This window comes from Physeter macrocephalus, chromosome 12 (assembly GCF_002837175.3).
Source record: "Physeter macrocephalus isolate SW-GA chromosome 12, ASM283717v5, whole genome shotgun sequence".
NCBI lineage: Eukaryota > Metazoa > Chordata > Mammalia > Artiodactyla > Physeteridae > Physeter > Physeter macrocephalus.
This window is the reverse complement of record NC_041225.1, coordinates 49,414,744-49,436,707: the sequence shown is the minus strand read 5'-3', so window position 1 is coordinate 49,436,707 and position 21,964 is coordinate 49,414,744. Positions and strand designations below refer to the sequence as shown.

At 44.0% G+C, this 21,964-nt stretch overlaps 1 protein-coding gene across 1 annotated transcript in view; it reads left to right on the top strand.

Moving 5' to 3' along the window:
* The window catches only part of XDH (xanthine dehydrogenase), a 44,472-nt gene extending 22,844 nt beyond the window's left edge, over positions 1–21,628 (top strand). The window contains exons 14-30 of the mRNA XM_055088841.1: positions 1,230–1,404; positions 2,792–2,875; positions 4,452–4,621; positions 6,017–6,140; positions 7,827–7,946; positions 8,426–8,522; positions 9,501–9,625; positions 10,351–10,484; positions 10,899–10,986; positions 12,224–12,310; positions 17,469–17,660; positions 17,840–17,985; positions 18,772–18,853; positions 19,361–19,456; positions 20,321–20,449; positions 21,035–21,109; positions 21,482–21,628. Coding sequence (XP_054944816.1) covers positions 1,230–1,404; positions 2,792–2,875; positions 4,452–4,621; positions 6,017–6,140; positions 7,827–7,946; positions 8,426–8,522; positions 9,501–9,625; positions 10,351–10,484; positions 10,899–10,986; positions 12,224–12,310; positions 17,469–17,660; positions 17,840–17,985; positions 18,772–18,853; positions 19,361–19,456; positions 20,321–20,449; positions 21,035–21,109; positions 21,482–21,628 — 2,071 coding nt within the window. The remainder of the gene's footprint in view (positions 1–1,229; positions 1,405–2,791; positions 2,876–4,451; positions 4,622–6,016; positions 6,141–7,826; positions 7,947–8,425; positions 8,523–9,500; positions 9,626–10,350; positions 10,485–10,898; positions 10,987–12,223; positions 12,311–17,468; positions 17,661–17,839; positions 17,986–18,771; positions 18,854–19,360; positions 19,457–20,320; positions 20,450–21,034; positions 21,110–21,481) is intronic.
* The last annotated feature ends 336 nt before the right edge of the window (positions 21,629–21,964 follow it).

The window sequence follows — 21,964 nt, the reverse complement described above, 5'->3', positions numbered from 1 at the left end:
CTACTACTGCTGCTATTACTAATACTATTACTACCTATTGCTGCAGCTACAACTACCATTACTATTGCTACTACTGCTGCTGCTTCTACTACTCCAATTGCTAGTAGCTAGTGCTACTCATATTATTTCCACTACTATTATTACTACTGTTCTACTACTACCATTACTGTTATTCCTATTGCTATCACTACTATGACTAATATTACTATTGTGGCTACTGCCACTATTATAGCTGCTACTACTACTGCTGTCTCTTCTACTACTAATATACTATTATTGCTGTTACTTCTAATATTACTACTATTGGTGTTACTGCTGCTGCTACTTTTAAAGATGCTACTATTAATGCTATTATTATTGCTATTACTACTATTGTTACCGCTACTACAACTATTACTATTGCAACTAGCACTGCTGCTGCCACTATTACTACTAATAGTATCACTACTGCTGCTGCTGCTACTTCTACTACCAGTAGTATTACTGGTGCTATTGCTATTACTACTGGTGCTTCTCCTATTTCTATTATTCTTTCTGCTTCTACTACTATTACTATTGCTTTCACTGCTACTACTATTACTGCTTCTGTCACTGTTAGTATTACCACTACTAGTACTGCTGCTGCTACTACTATTGCTATTGCTACTATTACTGTTACTGCTGCTACACTATTATTATAGCAACTACTATTACTATGGCTACTATATGGCAGCAGTTGTACCAAGCACTTTGCTGGCACTGTCCTATGTAATCCTTACAATAACCATATGGATAGATAAAGCTTAACTTTGGAGTTTGGTTCCTTGGTTCCAATTCCTGTCTCCAATACTTAACAGATGGGTAATATAAGTCAAGTTACTTAATTTTTCCATCTCTCAGTTTTCTCATTGGTAAAATGAGTATAAAAATTTTCCCGACTATACCTTTTAATTTAAATTAAAAAGCGACATTTCATATAAAGCACTTGGGACATTACCTAGGACATTATAGGAACTCAGTAGATTTACCTATGATTATTTTTGTGGTCTTTAAAAAATTGTATCTATTTTTAAAGAAGAGAAAACTGAGGCTCAAGGAGGTTAAGTAACTTGCCTAGAGTCACATAACTATAAGTATCTGAGCCACATTTTGAGCTGAGGTTCATGGCTCTAAGGCCCTGTGCAAACCACTCACACAATGGATTCTGAGAGCTGGGTGGGAGCGCTCTCCCACAGCCTGCTCTCTGGCAGGTTCTGGAATGAGAAGTTGCTGCAGGACGTGTGTGCAGGCCTGGTGGAGGAGTTGCCTTTGTCCCCAGATGCCCCAGGTGGCATGATTGAGTTCCGGCGCACCCTCACTCTCAGCTTCTTCTTCAAGTTCTACCTGACAGTGCTGCAGAAGCTGGGCAAAGAGGACTCAGAAGATGTGAGTGTGGGGCCTGGGCAAGGCAAAGACTTCCTGCAGCACTTGTGTTTAGGGATCTGGGAAGCTGGCTGGGGTAGGAGAGTGCCGTGGACCAGGTGGTAAATGTTCCTCTCCTCTGGATGTCTAAGGACAGAGGCTCCTCTGTCCAGGGACCAGGGACACAACCTAAGGAGCCACACGGAGATGGGAGCCAACTGGGTGGCTGAGAGGCAGAGCACTGGGCTGGGAGTCGGGGATGTGGGTTCTTGTCCTGGCTGTGACATTACCTCAGGTGAGAACTTGAGTAGGTCACCACTCTTTCTGTGTCTTAGCGGGTAGACCTGATGATCCTTCCAGCAGTGTAGCTGATACAACTGTGGTTGTGTAGTTAGAATGGGAATGTGATGTGATGAGAACATGAGGTGGGGCTGCTACAGCCAGGGGAGATGTGCATCCAGGAGAGGATGCTAGTTGAGGTAGAGTCCAGCTCCTGAGATGGGTTTTCCAGCAAGTATTTATTTTGCACCTATTACATCATAAGATTGTACTGTGTGCACTAGGGGTGGCAGTGGGGAGCCTAGTGTGGGAGAGAACAGGATCAATAAAGGTCAGCCTGGTGTGACAACTGAGGAGATGGAATGGGGGGTGGGGCACAAAGGAGAGAAGGCTTCACAGCTGTGGGTGCAGCAGAGTGAGATCCCTTTTTATAAACATTTGTAATACTTAATTTTTTCTGATTATGTAAGTAATAAATTTCTAGAAAACTTTAGAAATACAGAAATGTATAAAGAAAAAATTAAAATTACTCTCAGATCTTAGATAAAGCCACTGCTAATATTATTCCTTATTTCTCTCTTCTTTTTCCTCTGTTTATCTGTCCATCTGTCTGTCATCCTATTTGTCTGCTCCAACTCTCTCTCTCTTTCTATCTGTCCTTCCGTCTGTCTATGTATATATCTATCATCTTCCTATCTTTTGATCTGGATATATCATTTTCTAAATAGATTTGGTGTCATGCTGCCTACAGAGCTTCACGTTCCCCTTAATTTTGTTGAGATGATACTATGAGAATTTCCCCTACCACTAATTATTTCCCACAGAATTGAGGAGAAAAAGGATGACTTTTCCAGGAAGACTGAGGGAGAAGGATATTCCCAACAGAGAAAGCAACATGCATAAATGCAGGAAGGAGGGAAATTTTGGTTTGGTGTGTCAGAGGAAGTAGGGTGCAGGGGTGGGGGAAGAGAAGCTGTCAGAGCCCACGTTCGGATGTTGAGATCGATCCAGCCAGTACCAGGAGTGTAAATGAGGAGATGAGAAAGTTGTTACTTTTACCACTTGGGAACAGCCAAGGATGGGACCAATGATAGAAATAGTCATGATCACCTCTGTTACCTTGTCTCCACAGAAGTGTGGTAAACTGGAGCCCACCTATTCCAGCGCCACCTTACTCTTTCACAAAGATCCTCCGGCCAACATCCAGCTCTTCCAAGTGAGTACAGACGGTATGTAGCTAATATCAGTGGCCCTTGCAGGGCACCTCAGATGATGCTGACCATTGGTGAATGACCGACTCACATTGTATGTGGGTGCTTAAAGCTCCTTACCATTGTGCATAAATGTCTAGTGAAGGAAATGGGAATTATATTAATGTGAATGAAGCCATTTCCCCCCTTGCTCACCTAAATTTCTCTCTTGGGATTCCTATCATCTTCACCTGCTCCTTAAAAAGCTTTTTTCCCCCATTTTGTTTTTTTCTAATTCTTCTGTAGGGCTAATATGCAAAGCTAGGAGTTCTCTTGAGCATGTAAACTAAACAAAAATTTTAAAAACCCAATTTCTAACAACAGTAATTTTTTGAGAGGTATTAGTTAAAGGGTCAGCTGTAAATGTTTTGGATTTTTGTGGGCCACATAGTCTCTGCTGCAATTCCTCAAGTCCATCATTGTAGCACAAAAGGAGCAAGAGGCAATACATAAATGAATGCGTGTGGCTATGCACCAATAAAACTTTATTTGTAAAAACAGAAAGTGGGACAGATTTGGCCCATTGTTGATGATTTGTGGACCCCTGATCTAGAGTGTAATGGTTCAAAGCATGAACTCTGGGCCTGACTGCCAGCACTTGAATCCAAACTCTGCCATCACATCACTGTGTAACCTTGGACAAGTTACTTTCTCTCTGTGCCTCTTGGGCAAGTTAATTATGCCCAGTTGCAAATGTGGCGTGGTTTTGAGGATTCAGTGGGTTAATAAAAGTGAATAGCTTAGGTAGCTCCTGGTATATAGTAAACTCTCAATAAATACTAACCATCATTATTATTACTTTGAAAAAACACACAAAACAGAGTTTTATTACAAACTGAATACGTTTTAGAACATTTTGAAAAATATAGAAAAACATAAGAAAATAAAACTCACCCCACATCTCACCTCCAAGAGAAAATCATTATTATATGTTTGTATACTTCTTTCCATTTTTTCCTATGCATATATGGACATATTTGTACTATATTTATAACATTTTTCCACAGAATTTTGAGTCATTACACACACACACAATGTTGTATGTCCTGCTTTTACACTTAGCATGAGCATTCTTTCCTTCTAATTAAAATTCTTCAAAACTGTCTTTTAACAGTTGTATGTTATTCCACCCTGTGAGCATAGCGTAGTTTATTTACCCAACCCTCAACAAATGGACATTTAGCTTCTTTGTTTTGTTTGCTCCTGCATACAGTCAGTCCTCATCTGTGGATGTGGAACCCATGGATACAGAGGGCCAACTGTACTGCCCCATTTTATATACGGGACTTGAGCATCTGCAGATTTGGGTATCCGTGGGGGGTCCTGGGCGGATGCCCTTGGATGACTGTATAGTGATACTGTGACCACTCTTCTCAATGCCTTCTTACCTGCCTTCTGTTTCTTTCACCCTATTCCCCGCCTGCCTCCTCCATTCTCACTCCTCACATTTGCTTTAGCCTGAAGCTCTCCATGGCTCCCTGGGGCCTCTAGGGGAACAGTGTCCTCTGCAGCTCAGCCTGATTGGTGGCCATGTTGTTCCAGGAGGTGCCCAAGGGTCAGTCTGAGGAGGACATGGTGGGCCGGCCCCTGCCGCACCTGGCCGCGGCCCTGCAGGCCTCTGGGGAGGCTGTGTACTGTGATGACATCCCTCGCTACGAGAATGAGCAGTTCCTCCGGCTGGTCATCAGCACCCGGGCCCACGCCAAGATCAAGTGTGTGCAGTAAAAACACTTGGGAAGGGGGATGCAGGGAGCAACCTGCCAGGCCCTGGAGATGCCACGACGACAAGCCTCCTCCAGGGCCTCCCGGTCCAGAGAGGAACACAGCAACTCTTTTTAAAACCAGTCTGGAGAGGAGCAGGAGACGTGAGGGGCTCAGAGGTGCTGGGAGGGTCGGGGGATGACATTGGAGAGATAGGCAGGGGCCAGATCAGGAAAGCCTTGGGGTGCTGAACAGGGACATTACACTTGGCCGGAAAAGCGATGAGGAGCTGCTGAAAGGCCTTTCTTAGCTCTTCACTGTGGATATTGGGCTGAACTTCAGTGCAGCTCTTCAGGAGAACTTGAGTCAGCCCCAAAGGGAAGAAGGAGGCCTTAGCGTGCCTGGCATTGACTTCCTATTCCAGTGCTTAGCAGTTGCTAACCTTGGCTTGTCTGCTTAAGCTCTCATTTTCTCCATAGGGTACTTTTGTGAGGATCAGTGATAGTGTCCACAAAGGACCCAGCAGAGAACAGTCACTTGTACCCATTTGTTGAACTCTGAGAGCCCAAATGGCAAGAATTGCTACCTCGATGATGATGGTGATGATAATAAAAACACATCACACAATATTTGCTGCAGCCTGGTTTAAAGCATTTTACACATGTGGCCTTATCTCTTCCTCACCACAACCCTATAGGCAGGTCATATTATTATCCCCATGTTCCAGATGAGGAAACTGAGTGGCACAGCAAAGGCCCTAATGTGCTGAATCTGGATAGGTATTAGCTGTGATGTGGGTGTTGGAGCTGTCCAGAGTAAATGCTTTTTGGTTCTTTTGTACTTGGAGACCAAAATAGGGCATTGTACAAGGTCCATGGGGACAAACGTGTCCTATTCATCTTATATCTCCCACAGCACTCAGCACAGTGGCCTCCACGTGATAAGCATTTAATCAGCATTTGCAAAATAGTATAGGATAGGATAGGAGGTAGAAAAGGGAAGCGTTAGGGTGGAGGAAGAACTGTCAAAAAGAAGACAAGGTTATCCAATTGGGTAATGGGTCTTTTTTCTTTTTAAGATGAAAATGTTTTCCCATTTAAGTTCATGGATCCCTGAATTCTATCAATAGACCCACTGAGGGTATAGATCCCTGTTCTAGATGACGGTATCTGTTCTCCCTATGAAGAGATGGATGGGATTGGATGGGGAACTACAAGGAGCTAGAGTTATAAGATATAAAAATATAGCTGAAGATATTTTAGAAATTTTCTCTATTATACAATCTTTGGGGAAAGAATTATTGATACACAGGTAGAAGTAGAGCATAGTTCATCACTGTGTCAGGTGACAGGTCTTCCGCTTCAGTTTTCCTCCCTGGCTTCTCACATTCCTCCTCCTCCTTGCAGGTCCATTGATATTTCAGAAGCTCAGAAGGTGCCGGGGTTTGTTTGCTTTCTCTCCGCTGATGATATTCCTGGGAGTAACGAAACTGGACTTTTTAATGATGAGACAGTCTTTGCAAAGGATAAGGTGCGTCTTGGATTTTTTTTAAAAAAAATATGAAGTTAGTGGAATGAGTATTTAAGTTTTAATTTGTGTTTTTTCCTCCAAATCCCTGATCTTGAAAAGATTATACATTTGCACATATCACGGCCATCATCCAATTAGCCAGTATTCAGGACAATCAGTAAAGGGATAGAATATGCCTGGTAGCACTTTTACTTTTAACTTAATGTTTATTTACTTATTTCATTGATGGCGGCAGCTTGTACATAGTATAAGACATAGTAGGATGACTCCATGCCAAAGTGGCATTTAAAAAAGGCTGGTGACTGTATTTTAACTAACAATCAGGTTCTTAAGTGTACAATATTAAACTCCTTTATTAAAAGAAAATAAAAATACATTAAACAAACCAACCAGAATAGGAATTACAATTACAATACCACCACTATGTGTATTGATAATTCACTTACATGAAAGTTTATCTATTGATTTCAACCATATATGGAGTTCTGCCAAAAAAAAAATTCCAAACATTCAAGGCAGCTGCTACAAAAACCTATATACTCATAGGATAGCTGTCAGTCATTTTATAATTCCAGTACAGCTCAAATGTTGCAAATTGGAGGTTGATAGGTGTTGCTGAAGGACAAATTCAACTTATTATTAAGCTAAAAGTGAAGGAGGGAATGAAAAACTATAACCCTGAGACACAAGGACTCTAAAAGGAGAGCATTTGATAGAAGACAAATTGCTTTACAAACTTCAAGAGCCTCTAAGACCATAACTAGCATTATGGTTAGTGAGAATCAGCCAGGTTCAACAACCACTAGGCTAACCAATTAAGTAAGACAAGAGCTTAACTGGGTCCTGAAGAGGTAATTATCAGAGACAGACATGTTAAGTTTTGGTTCCTATTGTCAGATATCTCATATTCCAAAGTGATGAGTTGGACAATTCTTTTGTTTATTTTTGGAAGGATGTTGGAAAAAAATTATCCCTGAAGGAGATCCATAAAGTTTCTATAGGAACTGAATTTATTAAATGAAAAGAAAACAATAATCATTAATTATTCCATAAATCTAACAACCAGAAAAACTAGTTTATAGGTCATCATGTCTAAGAACCAGTATTGGGGAATGACCACTTTGGGGCATCTAGGTGAAATATAAGACATGATTGCTGCCTTTGAGAAACTTTTGGTATAAATCTGAGAAATAGAAGATAAAAGAGAGTGGAGTGGTAGAAAGAAAATAAAACTGGAAGTCAGGGGTTAAGATTTAGTCATGGTCTAGTAGTGAGGCAATTGTGATCTGGCCATCTGGGTCTCCATCTCTTAATATGAAGAACAAGGGTGTTGGGGTAGATCTGAGTTGACAGATGTACTTCATGGTGCCGTGCTTTCCATTCTGCTGCTCATGGCAGACATCACTAATCAATCACCACATTTTATCCTGGGCAGCTTCTCAACAAGCTGCCATCAGATACTAGTTACCTCCAAGTCCTATTCCAGTTATACTGATTCTAAACACTTATGAAGAAGCACGTAACCCCAAATAGTAGGATAAGAACATGAAAAGGCCTCAGGACATTCCTTAAATGTACCTTAAAAAATTATGGGGGCGGGACTTCCTTTGCTTTTTTGAACAATCAGAAATAATTTGCTTCATGAGGAGCATGTCATGTTCTTTAACCATCTGGCTCTGCTCCTAGGTGACTTGTGTTGGGCACATCATTGGTGCTGTGGTCGCCGACACCCCAGAACACGCACAGAGAGCCGCCCATGGAGTGAAAGTCACCTATGAGGATCTTCCAGCCATTATCACGATTGAGGTAACTGGGGAATGGGCTGCCTGGAGAGGGGAGAGATACCTGTCCCTGGAGGCACCTTTATTAGGATCCTCTAGAGGAGATTCAAACAGCAGGTGGAATCTGACCAGATAAGTTTTTAAATCGCCTCCAGCCTGCGACTGTGTGGTCCTATGAATCCTTCCCCATCATGATCCTAGACTCAGTCCATAAATAGCCAAGCTGAGTTCTTCCTTCCCAATTTCAGCTCCAGCTGGTTCCTTGAGGGATTCTTTGCTTTCCTCAAGATCCAGGGTTGTATGTCTATATCTAATGAAATAGAGAAATAAGACACCCTGGGCTACAATTGAGCTTTAAGTCTATATAAGAAACTTACAGAGATGGCTGTGTGACTTATGTGGGAAGAGAGAGGTAATAATTCCAAGAGCTTCTCTTCCCCAATCCCTTAAACACACCTTCCGCCCTTTAAAGCCAAGTCACTGAAGCTTCGTTTTAATCCTCAGGATGCTATAAAAAACAATTCCTTTTATGGATCTGAGCTGAAGATTGAGAAAGGAGACCTCAAGAAGGGGTTTTCGGAAGCAGATAATGTTGTTTCAGGTATGGCTGCACGATGCAGCAGTGGGAATGGGGTGGCCCTGGTTTATGAGTTAAATTCAAGAGCTGTACCTGAGCCCTGGAGCAAGGGAGTGATTTCCTGATGTTTCCTAACAGAAGAGTCTCTGTTGTTTGTAACAAAATACTAGACAGGTGGCTGGGAAAGAACTTCAGCATCTTAATCTCTACTCTCCTGTCTCTAGACTGGACATACCTAAGTCATTCTGGAGACATTATAATGTGTTGGATTTGGAAGACTGTCTAGGGAAGATAAGGGTCACAGATGTCTCTAACACAATATTGTAAAGCAATTATACTCCAATAAAGATTATTTTCTTAAAAAAAGGGTCACAGATGTCTGACCAGTCTTGGGTCTGCCCAGCCTCTGGCTACACAGACTTCTGGTCCTCCCCATCTGCCTGAAGGCAGTCTTCACCCATCTCCAGCTAGTGCTCTCTCCTCTCCTCCCCCTGTCCCTCCCGCACTGTGAAATTTGGTCCAGAGCTCTCACCCCAGAGCAAGGCTGCCTATCAGCCCCCTTTGGAGATGGTTTTCTACATTGGTTTCTGTACATTGCTAAGTTACTAGTAAGCCAGCTATCCAGCTGGACTGACAGCTTGGGGTCTGGAAGATGCTGTTTATTTTCAGCTTCTGAATCACATCTGTTAATTCCTTTTTTACTTTTTCCAAAATTTTACAATAATAGTCTAAAAATCTTTCATTTCCACTGGCTGCAGCAAGAAGGAGCTTCACACCTGATGCATTTCAGTGTCGTTCTGATTTCTTTGTTAGCGTGCGGGGGTTCAGCTCCCAGATGGCTAAGACTTTGAGACCCTTTTCCATCCCAGTTGGGGAACTGAAAGGTTACCTGTGAACAGCTGGTAACTGCACAGGGCCCTGGATGAGTACATTCTCTCCTTAAGCAAACTCACCGCCTCTGTAGCCTCGGGCTCACTGTGGGGAGTCTTGTTGCTTCCCCAGGCGAGTTGTACATCGGTGGCCAAGAGCACTTCTATCTGGAGACTCACTGTGCCATTGCTGTCCCGAAAGGCGAGGCAGGGGAGATGGAGCTCTTTGTGTCCACACAGAATACCATGAGTACCCAGGTAGGTGTCCGGTGGGTCAACAAGGGGCCGGGGAAGAGGGAGACATGGGCTGATCCAGGAGGGGATGTGAAGGTAGTGGTTCCAAGCCAGGCCCTGTCACCAACAAGCTGGTGTCATTGAGCTTGTTATATAACTTTCTCATCTATAAAATGGGGCCCTTCCAGGACATTGTAATGATTAGATGAGTTTTAAAACTTGGATAGAGCCTAGAAAATGTTAGCTTTTATCATTCCAGTGCTGTATTGCCTTGGTCAGATCATATCTGGCCTCAGTTTCCTCACCTGTTAAATGAAGGGGTTGTGCTAAGTGAGAGCCAAGGGGACCACTACGTTATCTGCAGTGGCTCAAATAGTCCTCATTTCTCTATTCCGTGTAATAGGACAGCGGTTGCCAGTGTTTTGGGCAACTGGTCTTACCCTCATGACCCCCCAGTTCCTGGCCAAATGGAATGAATTTTGGCTCTGAAAGTAGGCTGTGAACAGCTGCTCACCCCTCTGGTTAGAAACGAGTGTCCGAATTCAGTGCACAGTGATTGATGCACGCTAGACCCTGGCACCACTACCCAAGGGCTGCCCTGGCACAGGAGGGGGATTCTCGAATCAAGGAATTTCAGAGTTCATAGCAGTAATTAGGCTTCTGTGTGTCGGGTAGGCTCTGGGTCAGGCCTGAAGTAAGTCCAGGTGGCATATGCATTCACTGGGAGTATTTTGTTCTTTTGCCCACAGTCCTTTGTTGCAAAAATGTTGGGAGTTCCAGTAAACCGGATTCTGGTCCGAGTGAAGAGAATGGGAGGAGGCTTTGGAGGGAAGGAGACCCGGAGCATCATGATGACTGTGGCTGTGGCCCTGGCTGCATACAAGTAAGTTCCCGCAGTGGGCTCTGGGAAGAGGAATAAGGCTGCCTCTGCCAGGAAGGCTTCCTGGATTTCCACCTTTGGGAAGTAGATTCCCCTTGCTTCAAATTTTCACAGCTCTCGGTTTTTAGAACTCGTGGGCATAGGGGTGAGGGCAACATCACCTGGTTCATTGTATTCAGATGCATGTGTCCATGTCCTATCTCTCCTACCTGGCTGTGAGGACCCCAATGGCAAGGACACACTCCACACCCCATACCCCACACCTGCATGTCCCCCACCTTGTCCAGCACAGTGTCTAGACAGCGAAGCAGCCCAGTGTACCAGGTGGAGAAAGAAGGCTTCCTTGCTGTTTTTATCCCTGAGACTCACAGGGCTGGGCTGTTGTAGAGGTTTCTCACACTCTGGTACCTCCCCCAGGACTGGCTACCCAGTGCGCTGCATGCTGGATCGTGATGAGGACATGCTGATAACTGGCGGCAGACACCCTTTCTTGGCCAGATACAAGGTTCTAGATGTCGGGGGCTGTGCTGGGTGGGCAGTGCCCTCTGCTTAGGAAACTGGGGATAAGATTCAGGGATCCTGGGATATACTCTGACTTTTGTCATGACTACCTGTAGAAATTCAAAGAAGGAATAACAAGGAGAGAAATTCAAATCAACCAACAGCAACATAGGAGGGTGATCCTGGGGGAGGCTGGCAGGCCACTTCCCAGGAGATGCCACAGGATGCTGTGTGCGACTTTTGTGAATTTGCTGTGGTCCAAATCTGGTCTTTGTCCACTCAGGCTCGGAAACATGATTTGTCAGCAGATCTGGGGTAAATCCATCCCACAGGATGGCTTAATGTTAATGTGTTTACAGCCTGATGTCAAAGTCAGAATGACCACTTCGTAATTTCCAATGAGAAATACAACTTTCCAGGGGCCTGGTCAGGTATAAGCTGTTAGGGTGCCTGCTCGGCCAGAACATGTATGGCTGGGCGCTACCCAAGTGCCCTGTGGGACTGTCCCTTTTCTGGGCTTCTGTGGGTGACCGACTACTGTTCTGACCATGCATTGTCCCCTCTACACACCAGTAGAACCTTACAGGTCCCAGTCTAGTGCTATAAACCTGGGAGCCCTCTGTCTCTGCAAGTGGGCTTTGAACGTCTCCTCTTTGGCCTCTTCTGACTTTATTCCAGGATTTAACTCACCAAAAGGGATTGCGTTTCTCTTATTCCAAAATTCTTGTGGGCTCCAAGAAAGCAACTTGGTCTTTTGGGGTTTCAGGTTCCTGACTCATGAAATGGCCTGTCAGGGTTTGTTTAGGTAGTTTACACGAGGTTGGGGATGTGAAAGCACATTCATGCTTGTGCAAGGTGTAACTTTTGCTGTCTTCTGGCCAAAAGCTGTGAGGGAGTCTCCAGTTTCTCTCCTAGTTTCTCTTCCCAGCACCCCCCTCCCTGACCTATCATGACCAATGTTCTTTCTTCTACCTCCTCACATCCGCTGATAGAACCAGAAGCCAGGAGTAGGGAGGAAGGAGGAGGAGTGTAGGGAGAAGGGATGTCCAGGGCCCATCACTGGGGTGATGTTAGTTCCTCTCTTCTTCACCTGTGAAGTCTAGTGATCTCTTAAGTTCGACTTTATTTTGTGGTGGGATGTCTTATTCTTTCTGTTTTCTCCAGGTAGCATAAGTGGGAGGAGATGGCTAGAGACAGACAAAGGAAGGGGACAGCTGAGAACTCACTCTCCTTTTTTTCAGGTTGGCTTCATGAAGACGGGGAAGATTGTGGCTCTGGAGGTGGAGCATTACAGCAATGCCGGGAACAGCCAGGACCTCTCTCTCGGTGTATGTAGGATGTGCCCCTGCATCCGGGGTGACTGGGAGGTCACGGGTGTGCCCCATAGCATGTTTGCACATGTGGGAACAGGCCTTCTCAATTCTTGCCTGCTGACGCAATAGCCTCCTACTTGGTCCCCACCTTCAGGTTCTCCATCCTTGGTTATTCTCTAAAGCATGGAAGTGATCATATTACTTATCTGACTAGAAACTCATCCTTCTGGTGCAAGATATTTTGCCAAGCAAGTAAAGTTAGTTACAAAACTTTATGTATAGTATGGTGCCATTGAGTGCGTGAATGTAATACTAATTTGTGTGTGTGTGTGTGTGTGTGTGTGTGTGTGTGTATAATGATATGCATGACAAAAGTCTGATAGACCATACTCCAAACAGTGACTGGGTGGGATTAAGGGGAGTACTAACTGTCATTTTCTATATTATGCATTTCTGTGATGTTTGAATTTTTAATAATGACTTGATTTACCTTTTTAAAAATAATTTAATTGAAATATAGTTTACATAACATAAAGTTCACCCATTTGAAGGACGGTTGACCTTTGAACAACGTAGGCATTAGGGGCACCACCCCCAACCCCACAGTCAAAAAGCTATGTATAACTTTTGACTCCCCCAAAACTTACCTACCAATAGCCTACTGTTGACTCGAAACCTAACCAATCACAGAAGCAGTCCAATATCACATATTTTATACGTTATGTGTATTATATATGTATTTTTACAATAAAATAAGTTAGAGGAAATGAAATGTTCTTAAGAAAATCATAAGAAAATACAGTACTGTACTATATTTATCGATACTGTAAATTTACATAATCTGTTTATAAGATGAACCGTCTGCCTGTAAGTACTTATATCAATATTATCTTATATGATACAAAACACTGTAGATGTTATTTGAATTACTAACACTAGACATCAACAATGAAAAGATAATGTGAAAGAGAAATTCATGTTATTTACAGATACAGTGATTCATGCATTGATAACGAAGCAGCAGCAGTATGATTGCTTTATGGTAGCCCAGTGTAATCAATACGATTGCTTCAGGATAGCCTAGCCTATACACTAATGAATGAATCGTTATAAAATTTTTATGGCATACAGTAATTTTTATGGCATATAATATATGATTACAGTCATAGACATAATATAGTACTGGAAACATTGTTACGTTTAAAAAAAAACCACTTCCCTGTGATGATAGGCTGATAGGCAGTTTCTCCAGTTACAAGAGAGGGGCATACTGAACAGTAATGTAATTCTTTGAAAGCAAAGTTATAAAGCAGTAAGAAAACTAACATATTATTTTATATTTAAGATCACTTATGTTATACCTATGTAAGGATAGACTAATATCTACCTGTATCCTATGCATTCATGTCATACCTTTTCCTTAATTTTTTGATATTTCTAGCCTCTTCAGTTCATCCGTGAAATTTTTCAAATTGTTGCAAACCTCCAAAATAATTTCTAATATCTTTATTGAAAAAATATGCTTATAAGTGGACCCACACAGTTAAAACCATATTTTTCAAGGGTCAACTGTTTTACAATTTAACGGTTTTAGTACATTTAAGGAGTCAGGAAACCATTATTGCAATCCAGTTTTTTTAACACTTCAATCACCTCAAAATTATCTCTTATGCCCATTTGCAGTCACTCCTGTTCCTACGCCTCAGGCCCAGACAACTGCTAATCTACTTTCTGTCTTTATAGATTTTCCTTTTGTGGCCAGTTAATATAAACGGAATCATATACTATGTAGTCTTTCATATCTGGCTTCTTTTCTCTCAGAATAATGTTTTTGAGGTTCACCCATGTTTTAGCATGGATCATTCCTTCATTCCTTTTTATTGATGAAGAATATTCCATTGTATGAATAGACCAGTTTTTGTTTTCCATTCACCACTTTAAGGACATTTGGGTTGTTTCCAGTCTTTAGCTTTTATGGATAATGCTGCTTTGAACCTTCTCATATGACATATATTTTTGTCATTTTGCAAATTAACCAAGTTACCTTGGTGGTACTACCTTTTAAGTTTTTTAAATCTTAATTTTATAGCCATATTAGTTATATATGCATAGATTCTTGTTAAAAAGAAAGTCAAACATTTCAGGAGAAGCAGAAGTTCCCCATTATTCCCACTTTGAATGTGCTAAGGGCTTCTCTAAATGGCTCAATTAGGAAACATCATACTTCAGATCTAGTGTAGGAAACTGTTCAAAAAAGAAAACATTTCTGGTAGTCTCACCAAATATAACACTTGCTTCCTGGTGTTGTAGAAAAATCAGGTTGAAAAAGATATAGGACTTATCCCCAAAGATTTTACAAGTGTTAAAATTCAATCCAGCAAATATTTATCGAGCCCCTAGGGTGATGACATATAGAAGAATATGGCATTGTTTCTGCCCTCAAGAAGGTCACAGTATGGTGGGGGAGACAGATAATAAAAGACAAATGAAGTACAATTGACAAAGTGCTAAGGGAAAGCAAAAATGGAATTGAGACATATAAAAATCATTTAGGATGACTAAGACTGAAAAAATCAAAGACACCCAAAAGGAACCTGTGGGAAAGAGGCTATAAATGGGGAAGTAAACTAAAGCCAAAATGAAACAAACAAACAAAAGCTACCATTTAGCTCATCAGAGAGATGAGTTATACTTTAAAGAAAGAACAGGATGCTATAAAAATGAAGCAGTCTAAGAATAAAAATGAAGCCTTGTGAATTAAAACTGTGAAAGCAGAAGGGTTGAAAGAAACTTGATGTGCTCTCTTAAAAAAAGAGAAAACAATGGGGAAAAATAGCAAGAAAATACAAGAAAATTTGAGGACCAGTCCAGGAGATCCAAGTAATAGAAGTTTCAGAAAGAAAGAAAAAAAAGAGAGAGAAGGAAAACTATTAAGAAGTAATTCAAGAAATTTCCCAAAACTGATGGGCATATATTTTGAGATTAAGAGAGCCCATCCAGTAACCAGCACAATAAAGGAAGATAGACTTATGCTAATTTACATTATTGTGAAATTTTAGAAATCTGGGGACAAAGGAGATTTTACAATTTTCAGGGAGGAAAAAAAAACGGAACTCATTCCAAGAGTTGGAAAGGCATTGGTTGGATTTCTCAATACTGGGGAGCTAGAATGCACTAGTAAAATGCCCTCAAAATGCTGAGGGTAAATGGGAAACTTATTGCCAACCTAGAATTCTGTATACAGCCAAATCATGAATTAAGGGTGAGAGTAGAATAAAGACATTTCAGACGTGCAAGTTCTCAAAAATGTACCTTTACATATACACTTTTTGGGAAGATGTTGACGGTTGTACTCCAATCATCTAAGGGTGTAATACTAAGAAAAGGGAAGACATGGGATCTAGAAACAGGAGATTCAACGTGGAGAGAAACAGAGGGAATCCTTGGGATGAATGTGAGGGGAAAAGCCCTGGGTGACAGCTGAACAGAAGCCTAGGGGCTGCCAATTTCAATTGAAGTTGACCAGAAGGCTCCAGAAACAATTTCTTCAAAAAGATGAGAATAATAGAAAATCAAATGTGTTTGAACATATTGAAAACAAATTTGTAGTAATATGTGCATAGAAAATGAAGCAAATGAAAAAAGTAAAGATAATTGTTAGCTCCAAGGGGGAAAATATTATCAAGAGAGAGAAGTAAACCTAGTCTAACTACATGGTTCAGCTGTAAGTGATGTTTACAGAATGATTAAATGGACGGTTGATGAGAAGAAAGTATAACTATACAAGGACGAGGCGAGATAGGAAGCTGGTGTATATGTAGAGAAAGGGGGTTGGGTGGGAACTAAATCCTCCTTTTCCATGATGGGAAAGCAGTATAAAAAGTCTAAAACTGAACAAGTCAAGAAATGGCAATATAGGGCTTCCCTGGTGGCGCAGTGGTTGAGAGTCCGCCTGCCGATGCAGGGGACACGGGTTCGTGCCCCGGTCCGGGAAAATCCCACATGCCGCGGAGCGGCTGCGCCTGTGAGCCATGGCCGCTGAGCCTGCGTGTCCGGAGCCTGTGCTCCGCAACGGGAGAGGCCACAACAGTGAGAAAGAAATGGCAATATAAACACATTATTTAGAGATGTGGAATACAATGTAAATAGCTGACAAAGAATAAGTGGTTGCTTCTGGGGAGTGGAAGGAAGAAAGTGGAGGCAGCTGCTATTTTGCACCACATGGCTTATGGAAGTATTTGATTCTTTAAACTATTTGCAGTACAAGTTTAATGAGAATAAAGTCACCAATTTTTTAAAAGAGGCAAGTGATCAATTCCAACTAGAAGATCTGGGAGGGGCTCCTTCATGTGGGAGCTGAATGGGGGTTTTAGCAGGTGGATATGGTGGAGAGGGGCCTTACGGGTGAGAGTAACATGCAGTCAGAAAAGAGGATCAAAAGTATATTGGGGGGACTTCCCTGGTGGCGCAGTGGTTAAGAATCCGCCTGCCAATGCAGGGGATGTGTGTTCGAGCCCTGGTCTGGGGAAATCCCACATGCTGGGGAGCAACTAAAGCCGTGCACCACAACTACTGAGCCTGCACTCTAGAGCCCGAGAGCCACAAGTACTGAGCCCGAGAGCCACAACTACTGAGCCCGCATGCCACAACTACTGAAGCCCACGTGCCTAGAGCCCATGCTCCGCAACGAGAGAAGCCACTGCAATGAGAGCCCCTGCACCGCAACGAAGAGTAGCCCCCACTCGCAACAACTAGAGAAAGCCCGTGGGCAGCAATGAAGGCCCAACGTAGCCAAAATAAATAAATAAATAAATTTATTTATTTTAAAAAAAAGTGTATGGGGGAAAGGTCAGTAAGCATCTTGAATTCCATGCTTAAAGATATACAGACTTCACTCTGGAGATAGTAAGTGCCACTTTGAAGCAAGTGCTTGACCTGCTATGACCTTATATTTCAGAATGAGGCCTAAATTAGAAGGAGGAGACACAGAAGGCCAGGAGTGCACTAAGGAGGTTTGCAATACCCCAGGAAAGAAATAATTTGGGCCTGAGGAAGGACAGTTGACTGTGGGGCTGACAGAGGTGGGGATGTGCACAGCCCTTGAAATTCCTTTTGGGAGGAGCCAGTGAAATCCATGCATCGTTCTCTCCCATTTTGGTTTCTTCTGCTTCAGATAATGGAACGAGCTCTACTCCACATGGACAACAGCTATAAAATCCCCAATGTCCGGGGCACTGGGCGTCTGTGCAAGACCAACCTGCCCTCCAACACGGCCTTCCGGGGCTTTGGGGGGCCCCAGGCATTGTTCATTGCCGAGCACTGGATGAGTGACGTCGCGGTGACCTGTGGGCTGCCTGCAGAGGAAGTGAGCGGAGAATCTGGGGGCACGAGTCAGAGGGGGTTAGCCTGCTTTGTATCTTGGACGTCTCCCGTGGGGGTAGAGGATGGGCTGGCGCTGGTGAGGGGCAGGAAGCTCAACTTCCAGTTATGCCCCCCCTGGTCTCTTGCCACCGACCAGGCCTCAGTGTCTCTCTCCTTGGGAAGGTACGGAGGAAGAACCTGTACAGAGAAGGGGACCTGACACACTTCAACCAGAGGCTTGAGGGTTTCAACTTGCCCAGGTGCTGGGATGAATGCCTGAAGAGCTCTCAGTATCACGCCCGGAAGTGTGAGGTTGACAGGTTCAACAGGTAAGCGCCAGGAGGGGAGGAGCCTGACGTTCTGGGGCTCTCTGGGTTTCAGATTCTATAGCCTTCTTGCTGAACTCAAAATAAGAATAATAACTTAATAGGTAACTTAGGAGGCTGCTGTGTTTGCTAACTCATTCATATCCACCTCTTTAAGATCCTGAAATGGTCTTCAGCCCTGGGGCTCGGGGCTCACAGCACTCAGCGTCATAGCACATTAGTGTGGTCCAGCTTTATACGTTTGTCTGCCTTCTGGGCAGACGATGTTCTAGAGAACACCGGCCTGGGACTAAGAACACCACGTTATGTGCCTACCTCTGACGCTAATTTAGAAATGTGACCTTGGCAGTCACTCCATCTCCTTGGGTCTCAGTTTCATCATCTGTAGAGTGGGGATAATTGTGCTGGCTCTGTCTTTCTGACAGAGTTACTTGGATAACCAAATATACAGCACAAAGAAAGCATTATCATTATCATCAGCGAGCCACAGTTCCTCCCTGGGGTGAGTACAGTCCAAGATCACCAGAGCATTCTGACCCAATCTGAATCCCACTCAAGACTTTCAAGGGTGGGCCCTGTTTCAGCTCCACTGGAAGATCTAGAACCCAAATTTCCACTGTTCTCATTTTGTCTACACAATTGAAGCACAACTCAGTTATGACAGAGACTAAGTGGGCAATTCCAAGGATGCTTTGTTCCCATTTTACAAAGATATTGACATAAAATTGTCCAATCTGACATGAATATAGTGGAGAAGTTGCCATGAGAATTTTTTTTTTTTTCCTCCAGGGAGAATTGTTGGAAAAAGAGAGGATTGTGCATAATTCCTACCAAATTTGGAATAAGCTTCACAGTTCCTTTTCTGAATCAGGTAATTGCTTTGTATAATTTTGTCCATCTCCACTGCACTGGGGCCCCATTTCCCCCTCTGCTTGCAGTGTTGCAAGGGAAAGCCCATTGTCACGGGAACAGAACCGACCAGAGGAACTCTTTGCTGTTTAAATGAAAGTTGAACTTGCGCATCCCTATTTGATCTGGGGTCAATGTCTAGTTCTTATCTTCCTGCCTATAGGACTATGGACATCTGTTCTGCCTTTCTGATCCCATTTCTTCGTCAGGAGAATCAGGACAAAGACCTCCCTCCCTCTTAGGATAGGTGACAGAGAGATATGAAAAAAAAAAGTAGTTTTGCAAACTACTGAAAGACTATATAATTAGATCATGAGATTTATACTGCTTTGATTTTTCTGTCTGAGGTTTCTATCCAAATTTCTACTGCTGGTTTTCTTTTTCCTGGGCTCCAGTACTTTTGGTCCCAGGCCTTAAACTGAGTTAGGATTTGCTGAATTTTCTGTTTGGTATCGTTCTCTTCCCTTAGGCAGGAGCCCTGATCCACGTGTACACAGATGGCTCTGTGCTGGTGAGCCACGGGGGCACAGAGATGGGCCAAGGCCTTCACACCAAGATGGTCCAGGTGAGCAGTCTGGAGACCGTGGGCATCCGCCCCAGCACTGTGGTGTCTGCGTGAGGGAAGATGATGTGAAAAAGAGAGCAGTGCCACATACCAGAAGCAGAGGCAGGCCTAGGCTCTGGCCCTAGCCCTGCTGCTCATTTACATGTGACCCTGGGCAAGTCTGCTCCTCCTCTTGGCCTCAGTTTCCCCATCTGTGCAAAGGGGTTGGCCAGGTGATGATTCAGGCCACTTCCATCACCAGCACTCTAGGGCTCTGTGACTGTGTGTAAGGTGTGTGTGTTATGTGTATTAAGGTAGCTGGCTACCCTCACGCACACGGGACTCCTCCCAGGGGCGCTGAATTAGAGTTGGCATACCTGCATGGCTTGTGGGCACTGGCCAAACTGGATTTTTTTAAAAGCCCGGGTTAGTTTAAAAAGGCATTGTTGGGCTTCCCTGGTGGTCCAGTGGGTAGGACTCTATGCTCCCAATGCAGGGGGCCCAGGGTTCGATCCCTGGTCGGGGAACTAGATCCCACGTGCATGCCACACTAAGAGTTCGCATGCCACAACTAAACATGCTGCAATGAAGATCCCGAGTGCCTCAACTAAGACCTGGTGCAGCCAAAATAAATAAATTAATTAATTTTTTTTAAAACAAAAAGGGCATTGTTCATCACCATTACATTTATGACTTTTTTTTAATCCAACCAAACCACTCCATAAAGTGCTGCTTCAGATTCAGACAGATGTGAGAACATCCGAGTCTCGGTAGAATTATGGTTTACGAAATGATTTTCTTTCCTGTAACAGTGAATCTGAATCCCATCTTGGGGAGAAGGCAGCCAAGCCCTTCCCTAGGGGGTGACGTCCTCTCTGTTCGCAGGTGGCCAGCAGAGCTCTGAAGATCCCCACCTCTAAGATCTACATCAGCGAAACAAGTACTAACACTGTGCCTAACAGCTCTCCCACGGCTGCCTCTGTCAGCACCGACATCTACGGACAGGCCGTCTATGTAAGGAGCCTCAGGGGCCACCGTGCTGAGGGCCAGCCCAAGGCATGGGGTGCCTGGAGAGTCCCCGGGCTGGGGGTTGGAATGGCTCCTTGCAGGCTCGTGGTTGTGGCCATGCCTCTGGCTCTCTTCTCCAGGGGACATCAAGCAAGCTAAAAGAGGGGCTCAAGAACCACAACCACTTCCATCAAGGCCAGGAAGGATGAACGTGGGAGGGCAAAGGCAGCTGGAGGGAAAGCAGGGGATTCTGGGAGGACACAAGAGAGTGGAGCGAAATTGAAATTCGATTGTGGGGTCAGCCAGGTGCTTTGTTCGATGTCATCAAACAAAGGCGTTTGATGAGAGAAGGCACCTCCTTAGGGATCCCTCAACATCTCCCCCTCTGTCAGCCTCAGGACTGGGTCAGGAAGTGCTCTCAAAGCAAGAGCCAACGGCTTCTACCCTGGGACTCAGACATTCCTGAGAGGGTGGCAAGTCTGTCTGAGTGGCACTCTGGGCACAGCATCACTTGGAGGACCTCGGGGTTTTGTTTGGGTCTGGGAATGCAGAGGACTGATGTGTCTGCCATGTGGGGCATGTGTTCTTCAGGAAGCCTGCCAGACCATCCTGAAAAGGCTGGAACCCTTCAAGAGGAAGAATCCCAGTGGCTCCTGGGAAGACTGGGTAAGTCTGAGCTGACTCAAGTCGCTTTTGCAAATTAAAGTGAGGGAATGTTGAGGGAAGTCACTTGAGGAGAATTTTTGATCCAGAATCTTGACAGCCCTGTGGGAACTAGGGGTTCGGCTACCCTGAGCCTCAGAAGACGGGGTGAGTGCTACCTCTGCCTCACTGAGAAGTCTTGGTCCCTCGGGGCTGGTCCCTCACCCCACTTGTTTGTAGTCATGATGAGCCTCGTTTTCTCCAAACCTCCATCTCTCGGAGGGCTGCCCCAGGAGCCTCCGCCCTTGCCCAGCTCTGGGGTCCGGAGACTCTGTCTGTGAGGTAGTAGGGAAAAAGATACTGCCCATGAGTTTATATCGTCTCTGTGATTTTAAGAGTGATACAACAAGCACTCATGATAAGAATGAGCCCAGTTCTCTGATTTCTGGTTCAGAAGCCTGCATGTCAGAAACCCTCGGAGGGAGGCTGCAAGGAAGTGTCTCTCAGGTGGGAGACCTCAGCTCCTCCCATGAGCAGAAATAGCAATGGTGGCCCCGCCTCACCTTCCCCTAATGTTGGAGTGAAAGGACTGGATATAATAGTAACACATAAAATGTGACCACACGTGAACCAGCACAGATAGCACAAGTCTCCCTCAATAGAGTCAAAGAAAATAAACTATTTCTCTCTGACTCACTCACCTTACTATGCCTCATACAACCTGTACTCCCCTGCCCACACTCACAGATACCACATGAATGTGGGTTGACTTTGGTAGTTTGAATTTTAGTATGGATTTGTAAGGCAACATAATTGTTTTTAATAATGCCTTTCCAATCCGTTGACCTGGGCCTTGTCCTCAACTGTCGGCCATGTAGT